This window comes from Mesoplodon mirus, assembly GCF_964341445.2.
Source record: "Mesoplodon mirus genome assembly, chromosome: 19".
Taxonomy (NCBI): Eukaryota; Metazoa; Chordata; class Mammalia; order Artiodactyla; family Ziphiidae; genus Mesoplodon; species Mesoplodon mirus.
The window spans coordinates 29,318,197-29,337,562 of record NC_138995.1 but is presented as its reverse complement, the minus strand read 5'-3'; the positions used below and the strand labels follow the sequence as shown (position 1 = coordinate 29,337,562).

The 19,366-nt window shown below is 50.5% G+C and overlaps 1 protein-coding gene across 1 annotated transcript in view; it reads left to right on the top strand.

Moving 5' to 3' along the window:
- Positions 1-14,122, top strand: part of SLC6A2 (solute carrier family 6 member 2) — a 37,415-nt gene extending 23,293 nt beyond the window's left edge. Inside the window, exons 5-14 of the mRNA XM_082606724.1 lie at positions 3,383-3,517; positions 5,206-5,309; positions 6,554-6,678; positions 7,419-7,531; positions 8,794-8,922; positions 9,879-9,978; positions 10,953-11,053; positions 11,606-11,773; positions 13,309-13,380; positions 14,013-14,122. Coding sequence (XP_082462850.1) covers positions 3,383-3,517; positions 5,206-5,309; positions 6,554-6,678; positions 7,419-7,531; positions 8,794-8,922; positions 9,879-9,978; positions 10,953-11,053; positions 11,606-11,773; positions 13,309-13,380; positions 14,013-14,036 — 1,071 coding nt within the window. The 3' untranslated portion in view covers positions 14,037-14,122. The remainder of the gene's footprint in view (positions 1-3,382; positions 3,518-5,205; positions 5,310-6,553; positions 6,679-7,418; positions 7,532-8,793; positions 8,923-9,878; positions 9,979-10,952; positions 11,054-11,605; positions 11,774-13,308; positions 13,381-14,012) is intronic.
- Positions 14,123-19,366: the final 5,244 nt, after the last annotated feature.

Below are 19,366 nucleotides of genomic sequence, written 5' to 3'. Positions count from 1 at the left end.
AGTTGTGGCAAGCGGGGGCTACTCTTCCTTGTGGTGCACGGGCTTCTCATTGCAGTGGCTTCTCTTGTTGTGGAGCACGGGCTCTAGGCGCACAGGCTTCAGTAGTTGTGGTACATGGGCTCAGTAGTTGTGGCTCGCGGGCTCTAGAGCGCAGGCTCAGTAGTTGTGGCGCACAGGTTTAGTTGCTCGGCGGCATGTGGGATCTTCCTTGACCAGGGATCGAACCTGTGTCCCCTGCATTGGCAGGCAGATTCTTAACCATGGCGCCACCAGGGAAGCCCTACCTAGGCAACTGATTTTGAAAAGTGGGGTGCATCAGGGTTCTCTCTGGTTCTCCTAAAGTCTTGGTTATGCCATAGATAGCAAAGATAGTGACAGGGGACCAGCAGCCAACGGGAATGAAATTTGACAAGAGCCTGAAGTGGAACTTCCTATCAGCGTATTGGAGACATGGTATCTGCCCCAAGGAAGAACCCAAATGAAATGCAGACCAGGGCTTGGAGGAATTCTAAGATAGGGCAAAACCAGGCTAGGACCACAACCATCCCAACACCTGACACATAGTAGGTCTTCAGTAAATATTTATTGACGGACTAGTGAGGAAAGAAGGGAAGGTAGGAAGAAGGGTAGGTGGGTAAATAAGTTTGGGGAACTTCATTAAGTGTTCTTTTGAATTCAACTCGGTAAACATTTGTGGATCCCTACTATGTGCCAGGCTTGATGCTAGTACCAGTGATGCAAGAAGAAACAAGACAGATTCAATTGACTGTAGTATTATGTGTGTTATAGCCAGGTAGGTGTAGGTCAATGTTATTATTTTCTTGCATCTCCGTTCAAAGACATATGTGTGTCCCCCTTTCAATAAACACTAATGGTCACAGACTATACGCACTATTATAGATCTTGCTGTTTAAAAACTTAACTTTACCTTGAAGACAATTTTACATCAGGTAGGTTGCACTTTAATTGAAATACAAACTGTGGGTTTTTCAACTGTCATTAAATCAATTTAGTGGGTCACCACAATTTTTCAAAATGAAATCGTCTGGATAATAACAGCGTGCATTGCACATACTAAAGTTAGAGCTGTCTTGTGGAATTTTTGTGTTTCAGTTATAGCAACCCATGCGTCTCGATAATTAAGGTTTTTCTTACCATGCGTTCCCATGGTCCAAAAAGCATAAGATGTTACATTAGTGGAAGAAGGAAGCTCTTCAGACTGAGAAGGTCTGCAAAGACCATGGAGAAGGTGGCATTGGGCACTACAGAAGCCCCAGGCCAGCCTTGTCCAGCCTCTCTGTGCCTCTCCTGGGTATCAGGAGCAGGGCTTTCCTGGCCTCTGCAGGCAGCAGAGCTGCAGAAGGTGTATGAGCTTTACCACTGCTGCTGGCCTGGGTGAGCGGCCACCACGGGCTTCTAATATTACACCCCAAGATTAAGTTTCCTGTAGCCATCACCAAAGGGGTACAGCCTGCCCCACCTTGTTTAGCACTTGGCTGGAGCAGGCCAGAGTTGTCTATGGGGAGACTGATGCTAAAGAGAAAAGGAGTGGAGCCTCGCATGCTCCGTTTCTTTGTGCAAAGTCACCTTTGGAGGAGGAGGACTCACGCCCTCCCCTGAGGAGTGTAATGACGAGTGGGGCAGAAGTGTTGCCCTAGGAAGCCCCCCGCAGATGGAAACTTGTCGCCTGAAGTCCCTGCCCACATTTTGCCTCCAGAGCAGGCGAGGACCCCTGCAGTCCATAGGGAGGGGCTTTCTAGAATAAGGAACTTCATGCAGGACATTGCTGTGTCCTGTCTTTAATTGTTTTTATACTCTGGCTCATGAGCAAACCAAGAGCATTGCTTATTTCTTCCCAGACTACGTCTGGAACAGGACACAGATCTTTTCTTAGCAGGCTGCCAAAGCCACAGAGCCAGCCTGAAATGAATTGCAAGTGTTCAAACTTCCTGTCTTGGCCGGTGAAGGCTCTGTTCTTGGGAAGATGGCTCCACAGCCGGCAGCTGGGATATTGGGGGTCGAGGTACAGTCTGAATCAGGGAAAGGGGTTACTGCAGACCACACACTCTGTGACCCTGGCCCACCGACCACCGCGGGGTAGAGGGCGGAGGCCAGTCAGCCCCCAGGGCATCGGGCAAGTATGCACACAGTGCTGCTTGCTGCCCTGGAGTCCTGTCTGCCCACCCCCCGCTCATAGACGTTGGCTGAACCAGCACTTAGCAACTACAAGCCTGTACCGAATGCCTAAATGTTGAACTGGAAGGTTCTCCAAAGTCATCTACTCCAGCCTGCTTGTACAGATGGGGAAGCTGAGGCCAAGAGAGGGACAGGGTTTCACAGCCATCTTGGCAGAGCCAGGACTTGAACCTGGTCTCAAATATGCAGTAGCGTGAGTGATTAAGAACACGGCTTTGTGGTCAGACCACCTGGGTTGGAGTCCCGGCACCATCATTCCCTAATGGGTGACCTCGGGATGAATGATGCTCCCTAAGCTTCAGTGTCCTCACCCGCAAAATGAGGGCAGTTCATGATCCTGCCCGCCTCCAGGGCAGTTGGGATGGGGTGAGAGGTCCTCACTGCTGGGCTAGCAGATGGAAATTGCTCAATAAATGATCCTCATCTGTCTTTGTCCCCTGCATCCACCTGAGGGAGCTTTTAAAGCATGGAGTGCAAGCCCCATCCCAGACCAATTAAATCAGAAACTCCAAAAATGGAGTCTGAACTTGGACATTTTTGTCTATAACTTCCCCCAGAGTAGTCTAATGTATAGCCAGGGGTGAGAAGGAACAGCGAGGAAGCCTACGCAGCCTTCTCCTCTCCCCGCGTCTCTTCTCTGTTTCTTCATCGTGGGCAGGGTGGGCTGGTGTCTCTTTTCAGTCTGGGGACAGTTTCTTCCCTTATGGGTTTCTGGACGAGGCAGTTTGTCTTTGCCCTAAATCCGTCCCCAAATAAAGAGCAGCCAAGGATTCTGCTTTCTGCCCAGCCACATCCCTCCCTGGGCGGTGAGCTTAGGAGGATACACTTGAATGAAGGTAAACGAGAAGGGGAGAGAAGGGAGGAAGGAGGGCGTAAAGGTGAGGGTGCTAGTTCTACCGGGGGCGAGTCAGCGCAGGAAGCTTGTAGAGCAGGAGGCGCTGGGCACCAAGAGAGTCTGCGTCCTCACTGCCCTTGGCTTCCTTGGCAGCGGTGCCCCCAGGGTGCTGACTTTCTCATTGGGTGCAGCCTTGGTCTGTCCACTCTGTCCTGGAGTGCCCCAGGCCTGGCCTAGCGGTGGAAGATTTAGCGTAAGCACTGTGTGAAGGAAGGTGTGGGGAGGGTGTGACTGGCTCGCCCCCCGCTGGCAGCAGAGTCAGGTTCTCACTGCGAGCTTGTCCACCGCCAGGTGGTGTGGATCACGGCCACGCTGCCTTACCTCGTGCTGTTTGTGCTCCTGGTCCACGGCATCACGCTGCCCGGCGCTTCCAATGGCATCAACGCCTACCTGCACATCGACTTCTACCGTCTGAAAGAGGCCACGGTCAGTGCCCAGTGACCACCCACCCTTGGGCCAGGGTTGGGGAGGCTTCTCGGTGCAGGCAGTGAAAGCAAATCTGGTCCCAGCTCTGCGTAGCCTGGGATGGATCCTTCCCACTCTGGGCTGCAGCTTCTCTACCTGACCAAGGCCAATTTGATTTGCACCTGAGAGTCTCCGTGAGCCTGTCCAGCTCGGATGGCTTGGGACCTGTGGTTCTGTTGAGTGGCCTTTGCAGACCCCTCCTTTCAAAGAAAGCAATACCCTGTCCTGGGTTCTTACCTCTGCCCTGTGCCGTGGCCCCAGCCTCACCCCAGCCACCCTAGCCCTATTTCTACTCTGGTCTCCAACCCTGGCCTCTGATACCATCTGTGCTGTTGGCATGAGGAGCAGCATCAGCCACAGGGAGACCCAGACCCTGCTGACTCTCCCCTCGCAGCCCCTCCAGCTCACTGTCCTGCCCAGAGGCAGAGATTACAATGAAGGTGGGGTGAATTTGGAGTGGAGTCCAAAGTAGCGCAGTGAGGCTGGGAGCAGGGACAATCTTAGAGGTTCCTAGTGCCTTGAGCATCTTCAAATCACAGCTGAGATTATTTCCAACCTCCTCCCTCGCCTCTGCCTCAGTGACCACACCTCAGTATTTCCCCTCATAATCCCCAAAGACTTCCCCACACTCTACTTGAACCCATAATAATCCTGGCAGGCAACATGAACACAGGATTAGGACGGACGCCTCCCAGTACACACCTCCCATTGTCCCAGCACAACTCAGTGTTACAGCCCAGTAACCAAGAGAAAACCGTACTTCCTTAGTAACTGTCAGAAAAACAACAGAGCATTAAGACATGAAACAGCCTTGTAAATTGTGAAGCAAGTCAGAGTTCTATCTGTTCTGCATTGTTTAAATATCCTAAGTCTTTCTGGACAGTAGAAGCTCAGCCTGAGTGCCGTCTCAGGGGGCAGATCTATCTTCCTCCGTCAGATTGCTTCTCTCATTACACCCTTTGCTTACAAAGCAGGGGAAGTCTAGAATAGCATGAGTGGGGAGATGACAGAAGTCTCACAAATCCGAATTGTGGCTTAGTCCTGGTGAGCTAGGTAAAATTATCCCCACTGTACAGATGAGGAAACTGAGATATAGACAGTGAAATTGACCAGGGCAAGACCATGAGGCTGAGAGGTTGGAGAGGAGCTCATATCTCCGGGCTGCCAGCCATGCAGTTTCATCATCCAAAAGTTGAAGGAAGTAGACCCCACTGGCCACCAAGGAGTCACCACTGTCTATGGGTTGGTAGAAGCTACTAGGAATCATTACCCCTTTCTGAAGATGTCTCCATAACCCCTGAGATAGTCATAACCCTTTGCCCTTGCGCTATCCACATTCTAGCCTAGAACATTTTGTTTATTAACTTTCTTTGAAAATCGGGATGTCAAATTGAGCCAGTGAGTTCCTCTGGGGTGAGCTCACTCATGACCACCCAAGGCTGGGAGATGCTAGAGAGACCCCAGCCTCTCTCCACAGTGATTTTGTACAGGCTGCTGGAGAGCAAGAGTTGCATGGCTGCCCATCTCTAGTTCAGACCTCATTTCCTCAGGTCTTAGGGCATCCCTGGGACTTCCCAGCCCTTCTGGAGCATTGAGGTAGTCCAATTCTGTGGAAACAGAGGGTGATGGCCTTTATCTGCCCATTTCAGGTATGGATTGATGCTGCAACTCAGATATTTTTTTCCTTGGGCGCTGGATTTGGTGTCTTGATTGCATTTGCTAGTTACAACAAATTTGACAACAACTGCTATAGGTAAGATCCTTCCTGGGGCTCTGGAAAGCTCTAAATCCTGGGAATCAACCCTTGCAGGGATGGGAGAGAGGGCTCCAGTCTGGGACAAGTCAAATTTTCTTCTTGGGTTTCTTTCCCTGTGAAGTGAAGCAGAGTAGACCATCCTGGATGCTCTGTGAACTCCGACATGGCCTATGGGGGTCCCGATGAACATATGTCAGTTCAGGACACCTCCCAGATAGATGCAGGGTGAAGAGCTGGGAGAGTTGAGGCCACTAACACTGGGATATCATGAGGGTGGGTAGCTGGGACACAGGGGCACCGTGTGGCTTTCAGAGCAGCCAGCACTGCCTGTCTGTCCATCTTATGCCCAGGCAGACAAGGTTGGAATATCCAGGCTGGTTGCTTGAGGGGTGAGGGCCTAGCAGGGTCAGAGCTTAAGACCACACAGCAGAATGAGAAGTTTGCTCAGTGCCGTAGAGTCAGAAGACCATGCTCTAGATCATCTGGTCCTGTAAGCATTTAATGCTGCCTCCTGCAGCCCCAGTGCTGTGAGGGCTTCAGACATGGGCACAGATGGGGCTGCTTCCATCCCTCTCCATCAAAGGCTTAAGACAGAATCATAACCTCCCTGGTACAAGACAGAGTAGGATGAATGCATACCAGTGGGACAGGCTTTAGGGAGGCTAAGGAAATGGGGTGATCAGCCATCTGATGGGGGATCAGCAAGAGCATAGAGGTGCATTTGAGGTGAGCCTTGGAAGATAGTTAGGGTTGGGATAGGCAGACACGGAGTGAGTGGACAGCTTATAGCATGAGCAAAGCCAGGGGGGGTGGTGTGTTTGTGAACCAGCAAGTTGACTGGTTTGCTCAGAGAGTACATGTTGGGGAGTCATGGGAAATAAGCCTGGAAAGAAGGTTGGGTCATCTCAGCAAAGCTCTTGAATGCCCGGTTGAAAAGTTGAGAGGCACTGGGGAGCCACAGACAGTTTGTTGAGGAAGGAGGCTGGTGACTCGATTTCCCAGCAAGAGTTTGATGTCAGGCTCTGGTATCAAAGTGCTTCATCCAGAAGCTGCTGACCTATTTCCTGCACCTACAGGTTCTGACCCTGTGATGGTGGGGTGCTGGGGGTCCATGTGGCAGCAGGGATGCTGAAGAGGGGGCTGGCATTTGAAGCCGTGGATTCCGTAGATGGTCCAGCAGTCCATAAGCGGGTTGGGGAGAGTCAGACCACTTGAACTAACAGTGCTTTCTTTTCCCTCAGGGACGCCCTGCTCACCAGCACCATCAACTGTGTCACCAGCTTCATCTCTGGGTTCGCCATCTTCTCCATCCTGGGTTACATGGCCCATGAACACAAGGTCAACATTGAGGATGTTGCCACTGAAGGTGGGTGGGCAGGCTCGCCCACTGAGGAGAAGGGGGCTGCAAAACTCACCTCTTTCTTAGCAGTTCTCCTGTGGCTGTGGGACTGAGAGGACTGGACACGGAGCTTTCCCAGCTGCCCACTTTCTTTGAGGCCATCAGTAGGAAGTCCAGGCAGAATCATCTTCTGAGTCAGGCCAGACCAGATAGATTTTGGAGCACTGACTCTGTACCAGCCCCTGTGCTAAGCACTTGACGTATCTTGGTTAGTTCTTGCAGTGTTACTAGGCAAGTGTTAATAGACCCACTTTAAAGATCAGAAAGCTGAGACTCAGGCGACTGAAGTTGTTCAAGCAGCTCGTGTCCTTCCCCACTGCTTCTCATATTCTTATGGCCACAAACAGGCCAAGACTTGGGGAGGGGCTGCCTCTGATGGACTCTGAAAATCACAAAGTTTTGAGAGTAAGAGGATCCCTCATGGGGTGCAGGAGGTGGGGTTTGAGGCCCATTGCCTGTAGCTCTCCAGGAGAGGCACTGCCCTCTGGCTTGGCTGTTTGAGGTCAACCTCCTTGGTGCATAGGTGAACTCAGGCTGAAGCTGGCTTCATCAGTCATTTTTAGACCTTGGTTTGCTCCATCCACACATGACTGCCCAAATATCATGGGGCTGGGCTGGGGCTTGTTGGGCCTCAAAATGCTCTCCTATCATCTGCAGCTCAGACCAACAGTCCCAGCTATTAATGAGGTCCTTGATGTTTCTTACAGGAGCTGGCCTGGTCTTCATCCTGTACCCAGAAGCCATTTCCACCCTATCAGGATCCACGTTCTGGGCTGTTGTGTTCTTCGTCATGCTCCTGGCTCTGGGAATTGACAGCTCAGTGAGTGACCTTGCTGGGGATACCATCCCCCCACAGACACCACTAAACCTGACCCTCCCTCCCCTAAATACACTCACACTACTCAGTCTAAAGTTCCCCCCCATTCAAGCCCCTAATCAGTAGTTGTTTGCAGAAGACCTTATTTAAATGCAAACAAGGAAATCAGTACTCACTCAGAAAGGCAAGATTTAGGCCAAAACCAAGAACCAAGAGAAACCTACTTGGCATCATGGAACTCTACATTAGAAGGGACCTCAGATAAACCAGCCCAATACTCGTCTTTTACAGATGGGAAACTGAATTCAGAGAGGGCGTGGTTAGAACTCTTGTTCTCTAACCAATCACTCTTCCCACGGTATTTCATCAGCATCCACTCAGGCTGAGGGAGTGAACAGGAGTCAGGTCCCTGTTGATAAGGGGGAGACAGGAGTTAACTCTTCACCCTCTCCCACATGGTTTCTGAGTTCTGAGGTTGGTTGAGAACAGGGCAGAAGTGGGGTGAGAGGATGGGGAGAAGGGAGGACCTGCTGATTTCTCTAGAGAAGCAAGGCAGCCTCCAGGGTTCATGAGTCCAGGGCTGCGGGAGGTCCAAGGGAGCCGGGAGGCCTGAGACTGGGGTTCGGAGAGTCCCTCACTCCTGTGTTGACTGAAAAAAAAAAAAAGCACAACCTGGGACTTCCCTGGTGGTCCAGTGGTTAAGACTCCAAGCTTCCACTGCAGGGGGCACGGGTTCACTCCCTGGTTGGGGAGCCAACAATCCCGCATGCACGTGGTGCGGCAAAAAAAAAAAAAAAAAAAAAAAGCACAACCTAAAAGTTGAGAATTATGTTTCAGTTGGCAGACTTTCTGGGGACTTCAAGCCTGGGAGGCAGCCTCTCAGACCGCTCTGAGGGACTGCTCTGAAGAGGTCAGGGAGGAGCCAGGATATGTAGGAGTTTTTGCACCAAAGACCAGGTGGTCAGAGCAGCAAAAGATTACTGTTAATTAAACAAAACCAGACATCTCAAGTTAATGAATTTAGCGCTTTTCTCTATATGGGAAGATGCAAGAGTCTGGGCTCATTGAAATCATTCCTTTGATATGCACCTGAGCTATCTAGAGCCAGTATCCTTTCCTTCCCATCCTGAGTCCCCCTCAGGTGCACCTTTGCAGGGGCAGCGGTAGTGGCTGATGGTTTGATGGCTGCAGCATCCTTTGTTTGCTGATATGTTGGACAACATTTTTCATTCACCCCTGTATCCCACCTGCCTGGTTCCCTTCAGATGGGAGGCATGGAGGCGGTCATCACGGGCCTGGCCGACGACTTCCAGGTCCTGAAACGACACCGGAAACTCTTCACATTTGGTGTCTCCTTTGGAACCTTCCTTCTGGCCCTGTTTTGCATAACCAAGGTGAGGGGGGCTGGGCTCTGGGTCACCTGGGGCTTCTGAGGCTGCATTTCAATCCAGCCAGATATTCCCAGACTTGAAGCTGGGGGGTAGGGCTAGAGTGAGCTCAGGGGAACCGTGGCAGTGCCTGGTATCCTGAACTCCGTGGCCCAGTCCCCTAGGGTTACATCCCGTTGTTATCTGTCCCTTCTGAGCCTGAGGATATCCAGACAAATCTTTCAACTGCTTGTTGGTTTGGGGGGACAGCAAAAGTCCATTTTAAACTGCCAACTGAAAAAGTGCACAACCTGAAAGCTGAGAATTATGTTTTATTCGGTGGACAAAACTGAGGACTTAAGCCCGGGACACAGCATCTCAGATAGCTCTGAGAGACTGCTCCAGAGAGGTAAGGGAGGATCCAGGATACATGAGTTTTTGTGACAAAGACCAGGTAGTTGTTACATCAAAAGATTACTGTTGACTAAAGAAAACCAGACATCTCAAGTTAAGGAATTTCGTGCTTTTCCGTGTATGGGAAGATGCAAGAGGTTGGGCTCACTGAAGTCATTCCTTTGATATGGACCTCAGCTCTCTAGGGCCAGTATCCGAGTTTTTTGCTGACTGCTAGATGGCGGGCATCCTGTTTCTATCCTGAATTCTCTCAGAGCTCACCTTCAGAGCGGCGGCTCTAATGTGATGGCTGCAACATCTTTTGTTTACTGATATGGCAGGCAACATTTTTTTTTCACTGATAAAATCCATCTTGCTTTTTACCGGCTGAAGTCCCCACCCTCAGACCCAGTGAATACCCAGAATACACAGCAGCAGCACAGTAGCACCAGAAAGCCCATTACCTGTGTTGGGGGTGGGTGTGAGTTCTGAGTTGAGCGGGACAGGGCACAGCTAAATTTTGATGGATGTAACAGTTGATAGCCATTTCTATCCATCATGGCCTCAGGCTTTCTCTGTCCATGCTCCAGGGTGGAATATACGTGCTGACCCTGCTGGACACGTTTGCGGCGGGGACCTCCATTCTGTTTGCTGTGCTCATGGAGGCCATAGGCGTCTCCTGGTTTTATGGTACGTGCTGGGTCCTGAGCGTGTGGAAAAGCCTCGGGCCCCGTGTGCTTCTGGAGCCTTTTCACCTGGAGGTGCACAGGGGCTTTCCATTTCCAGGGCAGTCACTGGCTGATCCCAGAGTTGAGCAAGTTGCTTATTGGACACAGCTCTTCCAGCCCTCAGCTCATCTTTGCATGAGCTCCCTTTAAAAGGAGGAGGCAAAGGCCCCAAAGGCATCAGTGTCAGCTGTTAGAGAGGAACTCAGAGGAAGCTGCTGCTCCTCAAGCCCTGTAATTCATTCTAGAGTAGGGTTGCCAGGTTTAGCAAATCTGGGCTACAACGCATCCAGTTAAACTTGAATTTCAGATAATGAATCATTTTTTTAGTATATGTCCCAAATATTGCATGAAATTACTTAAACTAAAATGACTTTTGTTGTCTCTCCGAAATTCAAATGTAACTGAGTGTCCTCTATCTTCTCTGGCAACCTTATTCCAGAGCTGAATGGGGAGAACATGGTAGAAAGTGAAATGTGTTGTCATTGTTCATTTTTTCCCCATGTGTCACTCACTCTTTTCTACTCATTGGAAAGAGTCTGGTCTCTTCTACCAGATTAAAGTCGGGGAAAGCTCTATATACACAGCCATCATTGTTTTAAGAGAGAGGGAGCGGGCGGGAAGAGCTGGGCTTTGGAGTCAGGCCACCCTGGCTGTGTAACCAGGGCCAAGTCCCCTCCCTTCTCCGAGCCCTGGTTTTCCCTCTGAAAAAGGAATTGGGGCGGCACCTACGAGGGGATGCTACCCCTGAGTGTGTTCTCTCCCCTGTTCTGAACCAGCCAAGTGCCTGTCCCTAGGTCTCCTAAGTGCCAGGGTATCCCTGTCTTAGGACATACTGTTCTGCTCTTCACCTGGGGACAGACCCTCTTGGGAAGGCAGCAGGGGTGGCCCCAGGCTCTGCAGGGGCCGCTGTGATGGGCCTGCCCTGTGTGTGCACAGGTGTGGACAGGTTCAGCAACGACATCCAGCAGATGATGGGATTCAAGCCGGGCCTGTACTGGAGACTCTGCTGGAAGTTTGTCAGCCCTGCGTTCCTCCTGGTGTGTAGTGTGGGGTTGGGCATCCTCGGGTGAGGGCTGCTGTGTGTCTGGGGTGAGGGTGGGGGTGGGGATCTTTGCTTCTAAGGGGAGGAGGTTGGGATGCAGGGCCCTGGTCACACAGACAGATGCTCAGGATGCTCCGCCCTGTTGATTCCCAGGAGGCTGCACATGAGAGGGGTCGCCAGCCTGGGGCCAGGTCTGGGCCGGGGGCTGTCTGTGCCACCACTCAGTTCCAAGGTCACCTTTCTAGTCTTCTTCTCTTTGTATTGCTCCTGTTTCTTTGTCTCCTTTTTGTTATCCTTCCTTACTTGGATTCTTCCTCCTTTCTCTCTCGATCTCCCTCCTTCCTTATCTTCTCCGTTCCTGCATCCATCTCACCCGCTGGTCCTCACTTCCCTCTGGTCCCTCTCTGCATCTCTCCCTCTCTCCCACCTCCTTCCCTCTCTCTCCCCTCTCCCACCTCCTTCCCTCTCTCTCCCCTCTCCCACCTCCTTCCCTCTCTCTCCCCTCTCCCTGTCTCTCTCCCTCTTCCTTCTGTCCCTTCCCCCCCAGTTTGTGGTGGTCGTGAGCATCATCAATTTCAAGCCGCTCACCTACGATGACTACATCTTCCCACTCTGGGCCAACTGGGTCGGGTGGGGCATCGCGGGCTCCTCCATGGTCCTGGTGCCCGCCTACGTCGTCTACAAGTTCCTCAGCACGCGGGGCTCCCTTCGCGAGGTGAGCTCTGGGCCGAGCCTGGGGGAGGGTGGGGGACAGCACGGGAGGGGGCATCCCGAGTCATTCCCGCTGGGGTGAGAGAGGGAGACAGAAGGACACGGAATCTAGAGTCAGACGGACCTGCCACATTGGCCACGTTATTTACCCCCAAGCTTCAGGTTCCACATTTGTAACCTGGGGTAATCATACAGACCTTGAAAGGTGAAAGGAAGTGCTTAGCACAGTGCCTGGCACACGGTAGATGGTCACCACGTGGCACCTGCTACTGTGTTGAACGTCATATGCACTGTGTGCTCCCACTCTGTTCCTACCGTTGTTTATGTGAGATGCTCAGCCCTCCAGTCCCCTAAGGAGCAGTTAATCTGCATTAACTGTGCCCACTCCTGTGTCCCACCTCCTAAGGTTTGTCATGTCCCCAGATGTCCCCCACTCTCCCCATCCAAACTCACTGCGACCTTGTATCTTGGCTTTCACCTGCTTCTATTGTGAACCTGATACCTGATCAGCCTAAACCAGAGATTTCCAAAATACATTTTCTTCTTTGACCTGTGTACATTGCAGATACATATATGCATGATCTGCCTTTTAACTAAAATTATGTCTTTCCTATAGTTTGGTTGTTAAATGCCCTTTTATAAATAATGGTGATAGTCTTTTCTTCATGTCCTTATTTATAAAGATCTCACCCCTTCATTCCTTTATCCACTCCCTTCACAGATATTTACTGAGAATCTGTAGGGGGCAGGCAGTATCCTCAGCACTAGACACACTCCCCAGAGCTCATGTTCTCATGAGGGGACAGAAAGACACAGGAGGACGTAAAGGAGTGAGCTGTACAGGAACTTAGGGCTGAGGGTCCTAGGCAGGGCTGGGACGCCCTCCCCCTTGTGACATGTTTCCTGTCCATGAAATCCCAAAGTCCAGGAACCTCTAGGTCACTGGGAGGATCCGTGTTCTGTGGGCTCATCCCGGACGTGGAACCAGGACCTGCTTTGAGCTTTTTATTCTCCGCACTTTGGGATCCCCCTCTAGTGATCAGACATTGATTCCAGACGCATTCCCTGAGTCCACCCTGTGTCTACAGCCCAAGGGGGCGGCCCCAATCCCCAGGCAGGACTGAGGTCCCATCACTGAGTTCTCATTGTGCTCTGAACTTGTCCTCCGCAGCACTGACTCCAATCGTGGTTGTAAAATTGCCTCTGTGTGTTTCTGTTCAGTGTCAGCCCCTTCCATGAGCTGTAAGCTCTCCCAAAGCAGAATGTGTGGGTGACCTTCAACTCTGGATCCCCAGGGCCTAGGCCAGTGTGTGACTACAGTCATTGACTCAAGAAACATTCACTGGATGAATGTCTCAAAGTGAACCAACCAGCTCCACAAACCAGGGTGGGGAGTGTCTTATACGAACCTCTCCTGCTGTCCATGTGAGACTTCAGGGCCAAATAGCAGGTGGCCCTGATGTGTGGTGTCCTCTGGGCAGCTGGAAGGGTGTCCCTGGGCCAAGCTGAGGCCTCCTCCCCTTCTCCATCCTTTCACAGAGACTGGCCTATGGCATCACCCCAGAGAACGAGCATCACCTGGTGGCCCAGAGGGACGTCAGGCAGTTCCAAGTAGGTGCAGCTTGGACCATTTTGATGGGGGCCACGGGGCGGGGGCCCTACTGCTCCCTGCTGTGCTATCGGAGGCAAGACCACACGCCACACTCCAGAAAACCCAGAGCAGCTGTGGGCTATAGCCCCTGGGGGTGTGAGGTTACGAACAGAGGAGAGGGGCCTGTCTTCTGCCTTCTACCAGCTTTCGCCTGCCCCTCCACTCCTGGTCCTAAGTTACCAAATGCCCAGAGTTTCCTAAACTCGGTTCTCCCTCTTTGAGTTGTGACCACGGAGTATCCCCAAACTAGGCTGAGGATTTCTTCTTGAAGGAAGCGCTGTAGGTACATCAGTAACATGTTGACCTGAGTCCTACCCTTTTCCCCTGTAAAATATGGGGGTGGGGGAGCCAGGAGGGTCCCGGTGAGCCCCCCTGCTTCAGACTTACTGTGTGACTTGGTGAAGGCTCCTTTGCCCTTTCTGGGTGCCAGTGACAATTAGGGGATTGGCCTGCGTGTTCTGCGGGTCTTTGAAGGAAACAGCTGTGTTTTCTGCCCCTCCATGTGTCTTACTGCCCTTCTCAGCTGGCCCTTGTCCCTCAGTCCCTGCCCGCCCTGGCCCTGGCCTAACAGCCTTGCCGTCTTCCTCTGCAGTTGGAACACTGGCTGGCCATCTGAATCTGACCCCGAGGAGGAACCCTGCTGCACCAACGTTCAGGTCAAAGGTTTCCTACCACCCCAGACAGTGTCTGGGGATTCCTCTCTGACCCCCCTCTTCCTCTTTTCCAAGTTACAACTGATTTAGTGACCTGGTTTTCGTTCACTTTCTGTTCACCTGGCCTGAGGGCTGTGAGCTTGGATTGGTAAGCCTTGTGGGAGAGAAGGAGAGGAGGGAACAGGAAAAATGACTTCTGTCGAACCTCTTTAGTTCTGAGGAAGTCTCACCCAGTGTGGGATCCGGCCCGAGCTGACGTCCACGGGCTTGGGCAGGACTCCCCACCTCGTTTGCTGGTACTTTGGGCTGCAGAAGAAATCCTCAGTCCACCAAATCAGACAGAGGATGTTGCTTTTTGGTCAGACACTGTAAAACCAAAACACAAATAAAAAGCCCAGCTGAGTTTGGGAGGTACAGAGATCTTGCCTCTCTCGTCTGCCCCGGTCAGTGCTCTGTTGTTTGGACCTTGGTTGGGGAGCTTGGGGATATTTGTGGCTGTTATGAAGTCCGTGGATAGAAGCTCTGGGGGATCGTGAGCAGAAATCTTCATAGTTAGTTTTCACTCTGGTTGACCTGGGTTTAATTTGTGTGTGTTCTGGAATATTCTTCTGGTTTCTGGCGCTCAGAGGATCCAGCGCTATGGGTGTCACGGTGAGTTGCTTCTGCAGAAGAAGCAGACAAGTCTGTAGAGACCACATGCGGGTCTCCCTCTGTCAGATGCACGGAGCTCAGGAACCTACCTGTGGCTCCTGAGACCTTCCTGGGGGACTCAGGACAGGAACCCAGCAAGGCCAGCTGCGTGTCTCCGCTACGGGATCCTCTGCTGTCCTCACGGGGCCAGGTGGGTGTCCAAGGGCAGCCCGACAGGCTGTCTGTTTCTGTATTGTTCACAGACACCTGCAAAGCCTGTCCCTGGGAATCCCACCCAGCCTGGACCAGGAGTCTCAAGTGATGGGGAGTGGGCCCTGAAAACTCCCTTTGTCTCTCTTCATGGGCCATACTTTGCACCGTGGAGGGCAGCATGGAACCAAGCATATAGCACCCCGGTCACTCAGGTTGAGGGGAGAATAGTCTCAATTGAGGGAGCAGCGGTTGTAGAGAATTTCAGGTTGATTTCTGATACAAACTTATAAGTGGTGCCCTCTGGTGGTGCTGGTGGCTAGTCTCAGCTCATTCAGAGAAGCGATTTGTAGTTTGGTAAGCCGGCGGCATCCATTTGGAATTTTTTTTTTTTTTTTTTTTTTTTAACATATGGTCTGAGTTTCTTACGCTCTCATTGGCAATCTAAAGTTGTGGATTATTGTCCTGACTGTAGGAGCCCCTGTTGCAGAATCTTGGGCAAAAAAAAAAGGCCACATCATTTCCACTGGGAGTAGAGGGTGACACACATCCAAAAGGTGCTTTGGGGAAAGTGGGGTTTCACTGAGCCTAATCTATTGATCATGCAGTCTGTGGAAGATGGGCTGGCTGGGGGCAGGGCGGTGGTTTTCTCCCAGGGACAGGGTCCTTATGTCATTTCTTTTCTTTAAAGAAAAGTAGGAAAATCAGGAGACTTTGGATCTTTCCATATAAAAAGTTCAGTTCAAAATCTGAGACAGCCCAAGTGGCAGGTGTCTTGGACCCTGAAAAAGATGAGGCCTGGGAGCATCCAACAGAGTAGAACAAACAGGTAGGGGTCTGAGAATGAGAGCAAGGTGACCCGTCACTGATGGCATTTGGCCTCACAAGTGACTGAGTCCGCCCATGAAGGGTAATTCCTCCCTAGGTGTGACAGTTTTGTTTGTTTGTTTGTTTTTAACAAAGCACTTTCATCCATGTTCACTCCCATCCGCCCAGCAAGTACTGCAGGGCTGGCTTCTGTGTCCCCATTCTCCAGGTGAGAAAACCAAGGTCCAGCATTTCAGTCATTCTTGCTCAAGGTTCCCCAGCTACTAAGGCATCCAGTTGGACCCTCAGGTCAGAGCCCCTCACTCTCAGCTGAGAGCACTTTGAAATTCCCAGCACAATATGGTTCACCCCACCCAGGGCTGTCATTAAACATAAACAAAAATCCATCCGGTCAAGTGGCCAAGGCATATTTCCTAGCAAAAGAACAATGCGTTGGAAGAAGGGGGGTGGGATGTCATTTATTCTCCTCTAGCTGGTTGCTAGAGAGGAAATGATTTAGCTGCTCTCTTTGATGAAAATAATCACTCTAGGGAACAGTGGGTTGTGAAAAGCTGAGTCTACTTGGCAGAAATGAGTCAGAAAAGCCTGTGTATCAGGGGCACCCTTCAGAGAGAGCCTGACGTTTGCTCTTTGCCATCTGCACGTGGCCCTTCTGCCTCCAGACATTTGTCCGAAGGCAAATCAGAGATGCGGTGCTACCTGAACCAACACCAACCAACCCAGTGGTGCTGCCTTGCGGGGAAAGTTGGCTCCCGAGCCTGGGGAGGGGCTCTGGAGATGGGGGGACCCGGGACACCCATGGACATTTTCGAGGAGGTGCTGGCAGACCTTCTGGGTTCACCTTTCACCCACACTCGATGGAGAGGGAGCATGGGCTTTATCATAAGTAATGTTTGACATCTTATTTGAGGCCTTTTTTTGATAGTAGAGGTTATCCGGGATAAGGGTGCTCCTTGTACTGTATAGAGCACTTTTGATACTTTACCAGATTTTTTTAAAGAATTATTATTTTCCATGAAGTGTAAAAATATGTTTAATACCATCCCGTTAACAACTATTCAATGTCTAATTATAACATTTAGTGTCGACCTGTGAGTCGGTCTTCATTCTAGATGCGAATGAGACAGAGGAGAAGGGGACCTGCCAACTCTTGCCAAATATCATGCCAAATAAAGGTCCTAAAAGCTGCCTTAATTCTCAGAGAGGTTCCAGCCCAGGTGGGAGCCAGTCTCTTGCCAAATGATCCCGTTAATGTGAGACCAAACATTCTTACCAAAGATGTCATTTCTTAGTAAGAAGCCCACTGAGCTCATTTCATTTCTTTATTTCCTTTGAAAGCCATGGAAGGGAGAAGAACAGAGAGGGAGTGTGGCATGGGGGAAACAGCACAGCATTTAGAGTTGCACAGACCTGGGTCTACGGCTGTCTTACTGGGTCACCTGGGGAGAGGGGCTCCACCTCTGCGGGCTTCAGAGTTCTCTGTCTGTAAAAGCAAGGGTTGGATCAGAGATCAAAGGTCCCATCCAGTAAAAAAAATTTCCTGTCTCCGTAACAATGTTATTGTTGTAAATTTACAATGAAGGAAGCACACGGTTTATTGTAGGAGTTTCCAGAATGACCTAGTGACCAATAACCTACTGCTGAGCAGAGACATATCAGAACTATGATTTTTCTGGACATTCAGTAGTTCCTCTTTCGACAATATTTCTTCAACTGATGCCAGAAACACTTGGTATTTTAAAAAATAAATCCAACCCTTTTGTTTTGCGGAATTTGAGGGTAAGTTGTCATGCTCTTATGAGTCCCAAAATCCACAGCTCTGCGATGTGCAGCATGGCTATAGCTGCGATCATAGAAGTCACCAAAATTCTGGTGAATGTGAAGTAGCTTTTGGGGTTCCCACCCTCATCCCTCTGTTTCTCCATTTTTATGTAAATAAGGACTCTATCAGTGGTGCCCTGTGTCATGGACTGTTCCAATGTCATGCATATTTCTATATCTGGTGTGTGCGTTTATTTTAAAAGCTGTTCTCTTCATGGAAAATTAAGTGTACAGAATAATAAAGGATATTTCCTGTGCCATGTATCTGGTAGTGGAATTCTTTCTGGCGTGAAGGTAAAATGCTACAAATTAAGTCCAATGGGTCTTCTGTGATCAGCCTCCAGCTAGGAAAGTAGAGCTTCTGGTCATAGTGGCCCACCTTTCACCCAAACAACTCTTTTGATAACCTATGGAACAGAAGACTGGGGGGGAGTTAAATCTGTAATCCTAGCTCTGAGATTAACACTTTTTTTTTTTTTTTTTTTTTTTTTTTTGCTGTATGCGGGCCTCTCACTGTTGCGGCCTCTCCCGTTGCAGAGCACAGGCTCCGGACGCGCAGGCTCAGCAGCCATGGCTCACGGGCCCAGCCGCTCCGTGGCATGTGGGATCTTCCCAGACCGGGGCACGAACCCGTGTCCCCTGCATTGGCATTCGGACTCTCAACCACTGCACCACCAGGGAAGCCCGACACATTTTTATTTAAGTAGAAAGTGGATACCAAGTTAGTAGTTTCGCTTTTTCGTTTCTAGGGCTGAATTTCAAGGGGATCAGAACTTCCAGTTGGATGGAAATGAACGTGCAATTTAACACTTGAGTGCATTTTTCTGGGAAGAGGGATACACTTACGCTTAGGGCCTTAGTGCTATATTGTATTGTTTGGGGAAGGTGTGACCTTACATTGTTATTTTTAACGCAAGTAAGCAGATAGACAGTGACACCAATATAAGGGAGGTATTGACAACCAACAATTCAGTCTATGTCTTCAAGTATGTAAAGGCTATCAGGGAGTGGGTGGTGGGCCCGAGGGCTGAATTGAGGCCAAACAGAAAATGGGATGGTGCCAGAAGTAGTGAGCACCCCAGTGATGTCTCTTAGGGAGGTTGCAGAGGGAACTCAGTGTCAGGTAGGGGTGTGAGAGGGGGTTGCATACCTCTAAGGTCCCTTCCATTTGGAACTTATGGAATTTTTTAAAATTTTCTTTTGGATAGCCATGAACCCAACCTTGCACAGCAGCATTGGGAGAGTCAAATACATTTATGCCAAAGATGTCGGGGTGGGTTTGGCTTGTTGAATTGGAGTTGGGCAGACATCCCAGAGGGGGTATTATCATCTGATCATTTAAATTTTACCTCCAGAATTGGAGTTAGGGTTTATTATAATGAATCAAACAAAAGGCAGCCACATTGCTTCCAGCCCTCCCCTCACGCCTGCCAACATTTAATAAGGGGCCCTGCGGGAGTGGAGGAGGGAGCCTGGAGCAGAGGGGGAAAGGGCAGCTCTTCTGGGGGGCTGGCTGCCACTCTGTCCCCTAGGCTGACAAATGTAGTTGGAGAAGCCTCACAGGTGGGCTTCACTTTAAGAAACTTGTAGGCTTTTGAAATGTCCCAATTTTAATAGCACTCCTGTCCTATGTTTGGAGAGATAGAGCTTCATTTTTATCTCCTTCCAAAAGGCCCTGATATGTGGAGTCTCTCCCTAGGCCTCAATTTGTTCATCTGTGCAATGGGTCAGGGGTTATTAACACTAAGTGTTCATGGATAGGCTTCAGAAATATCAGAAGAACCTTCTGAAATGAAACGCAAAT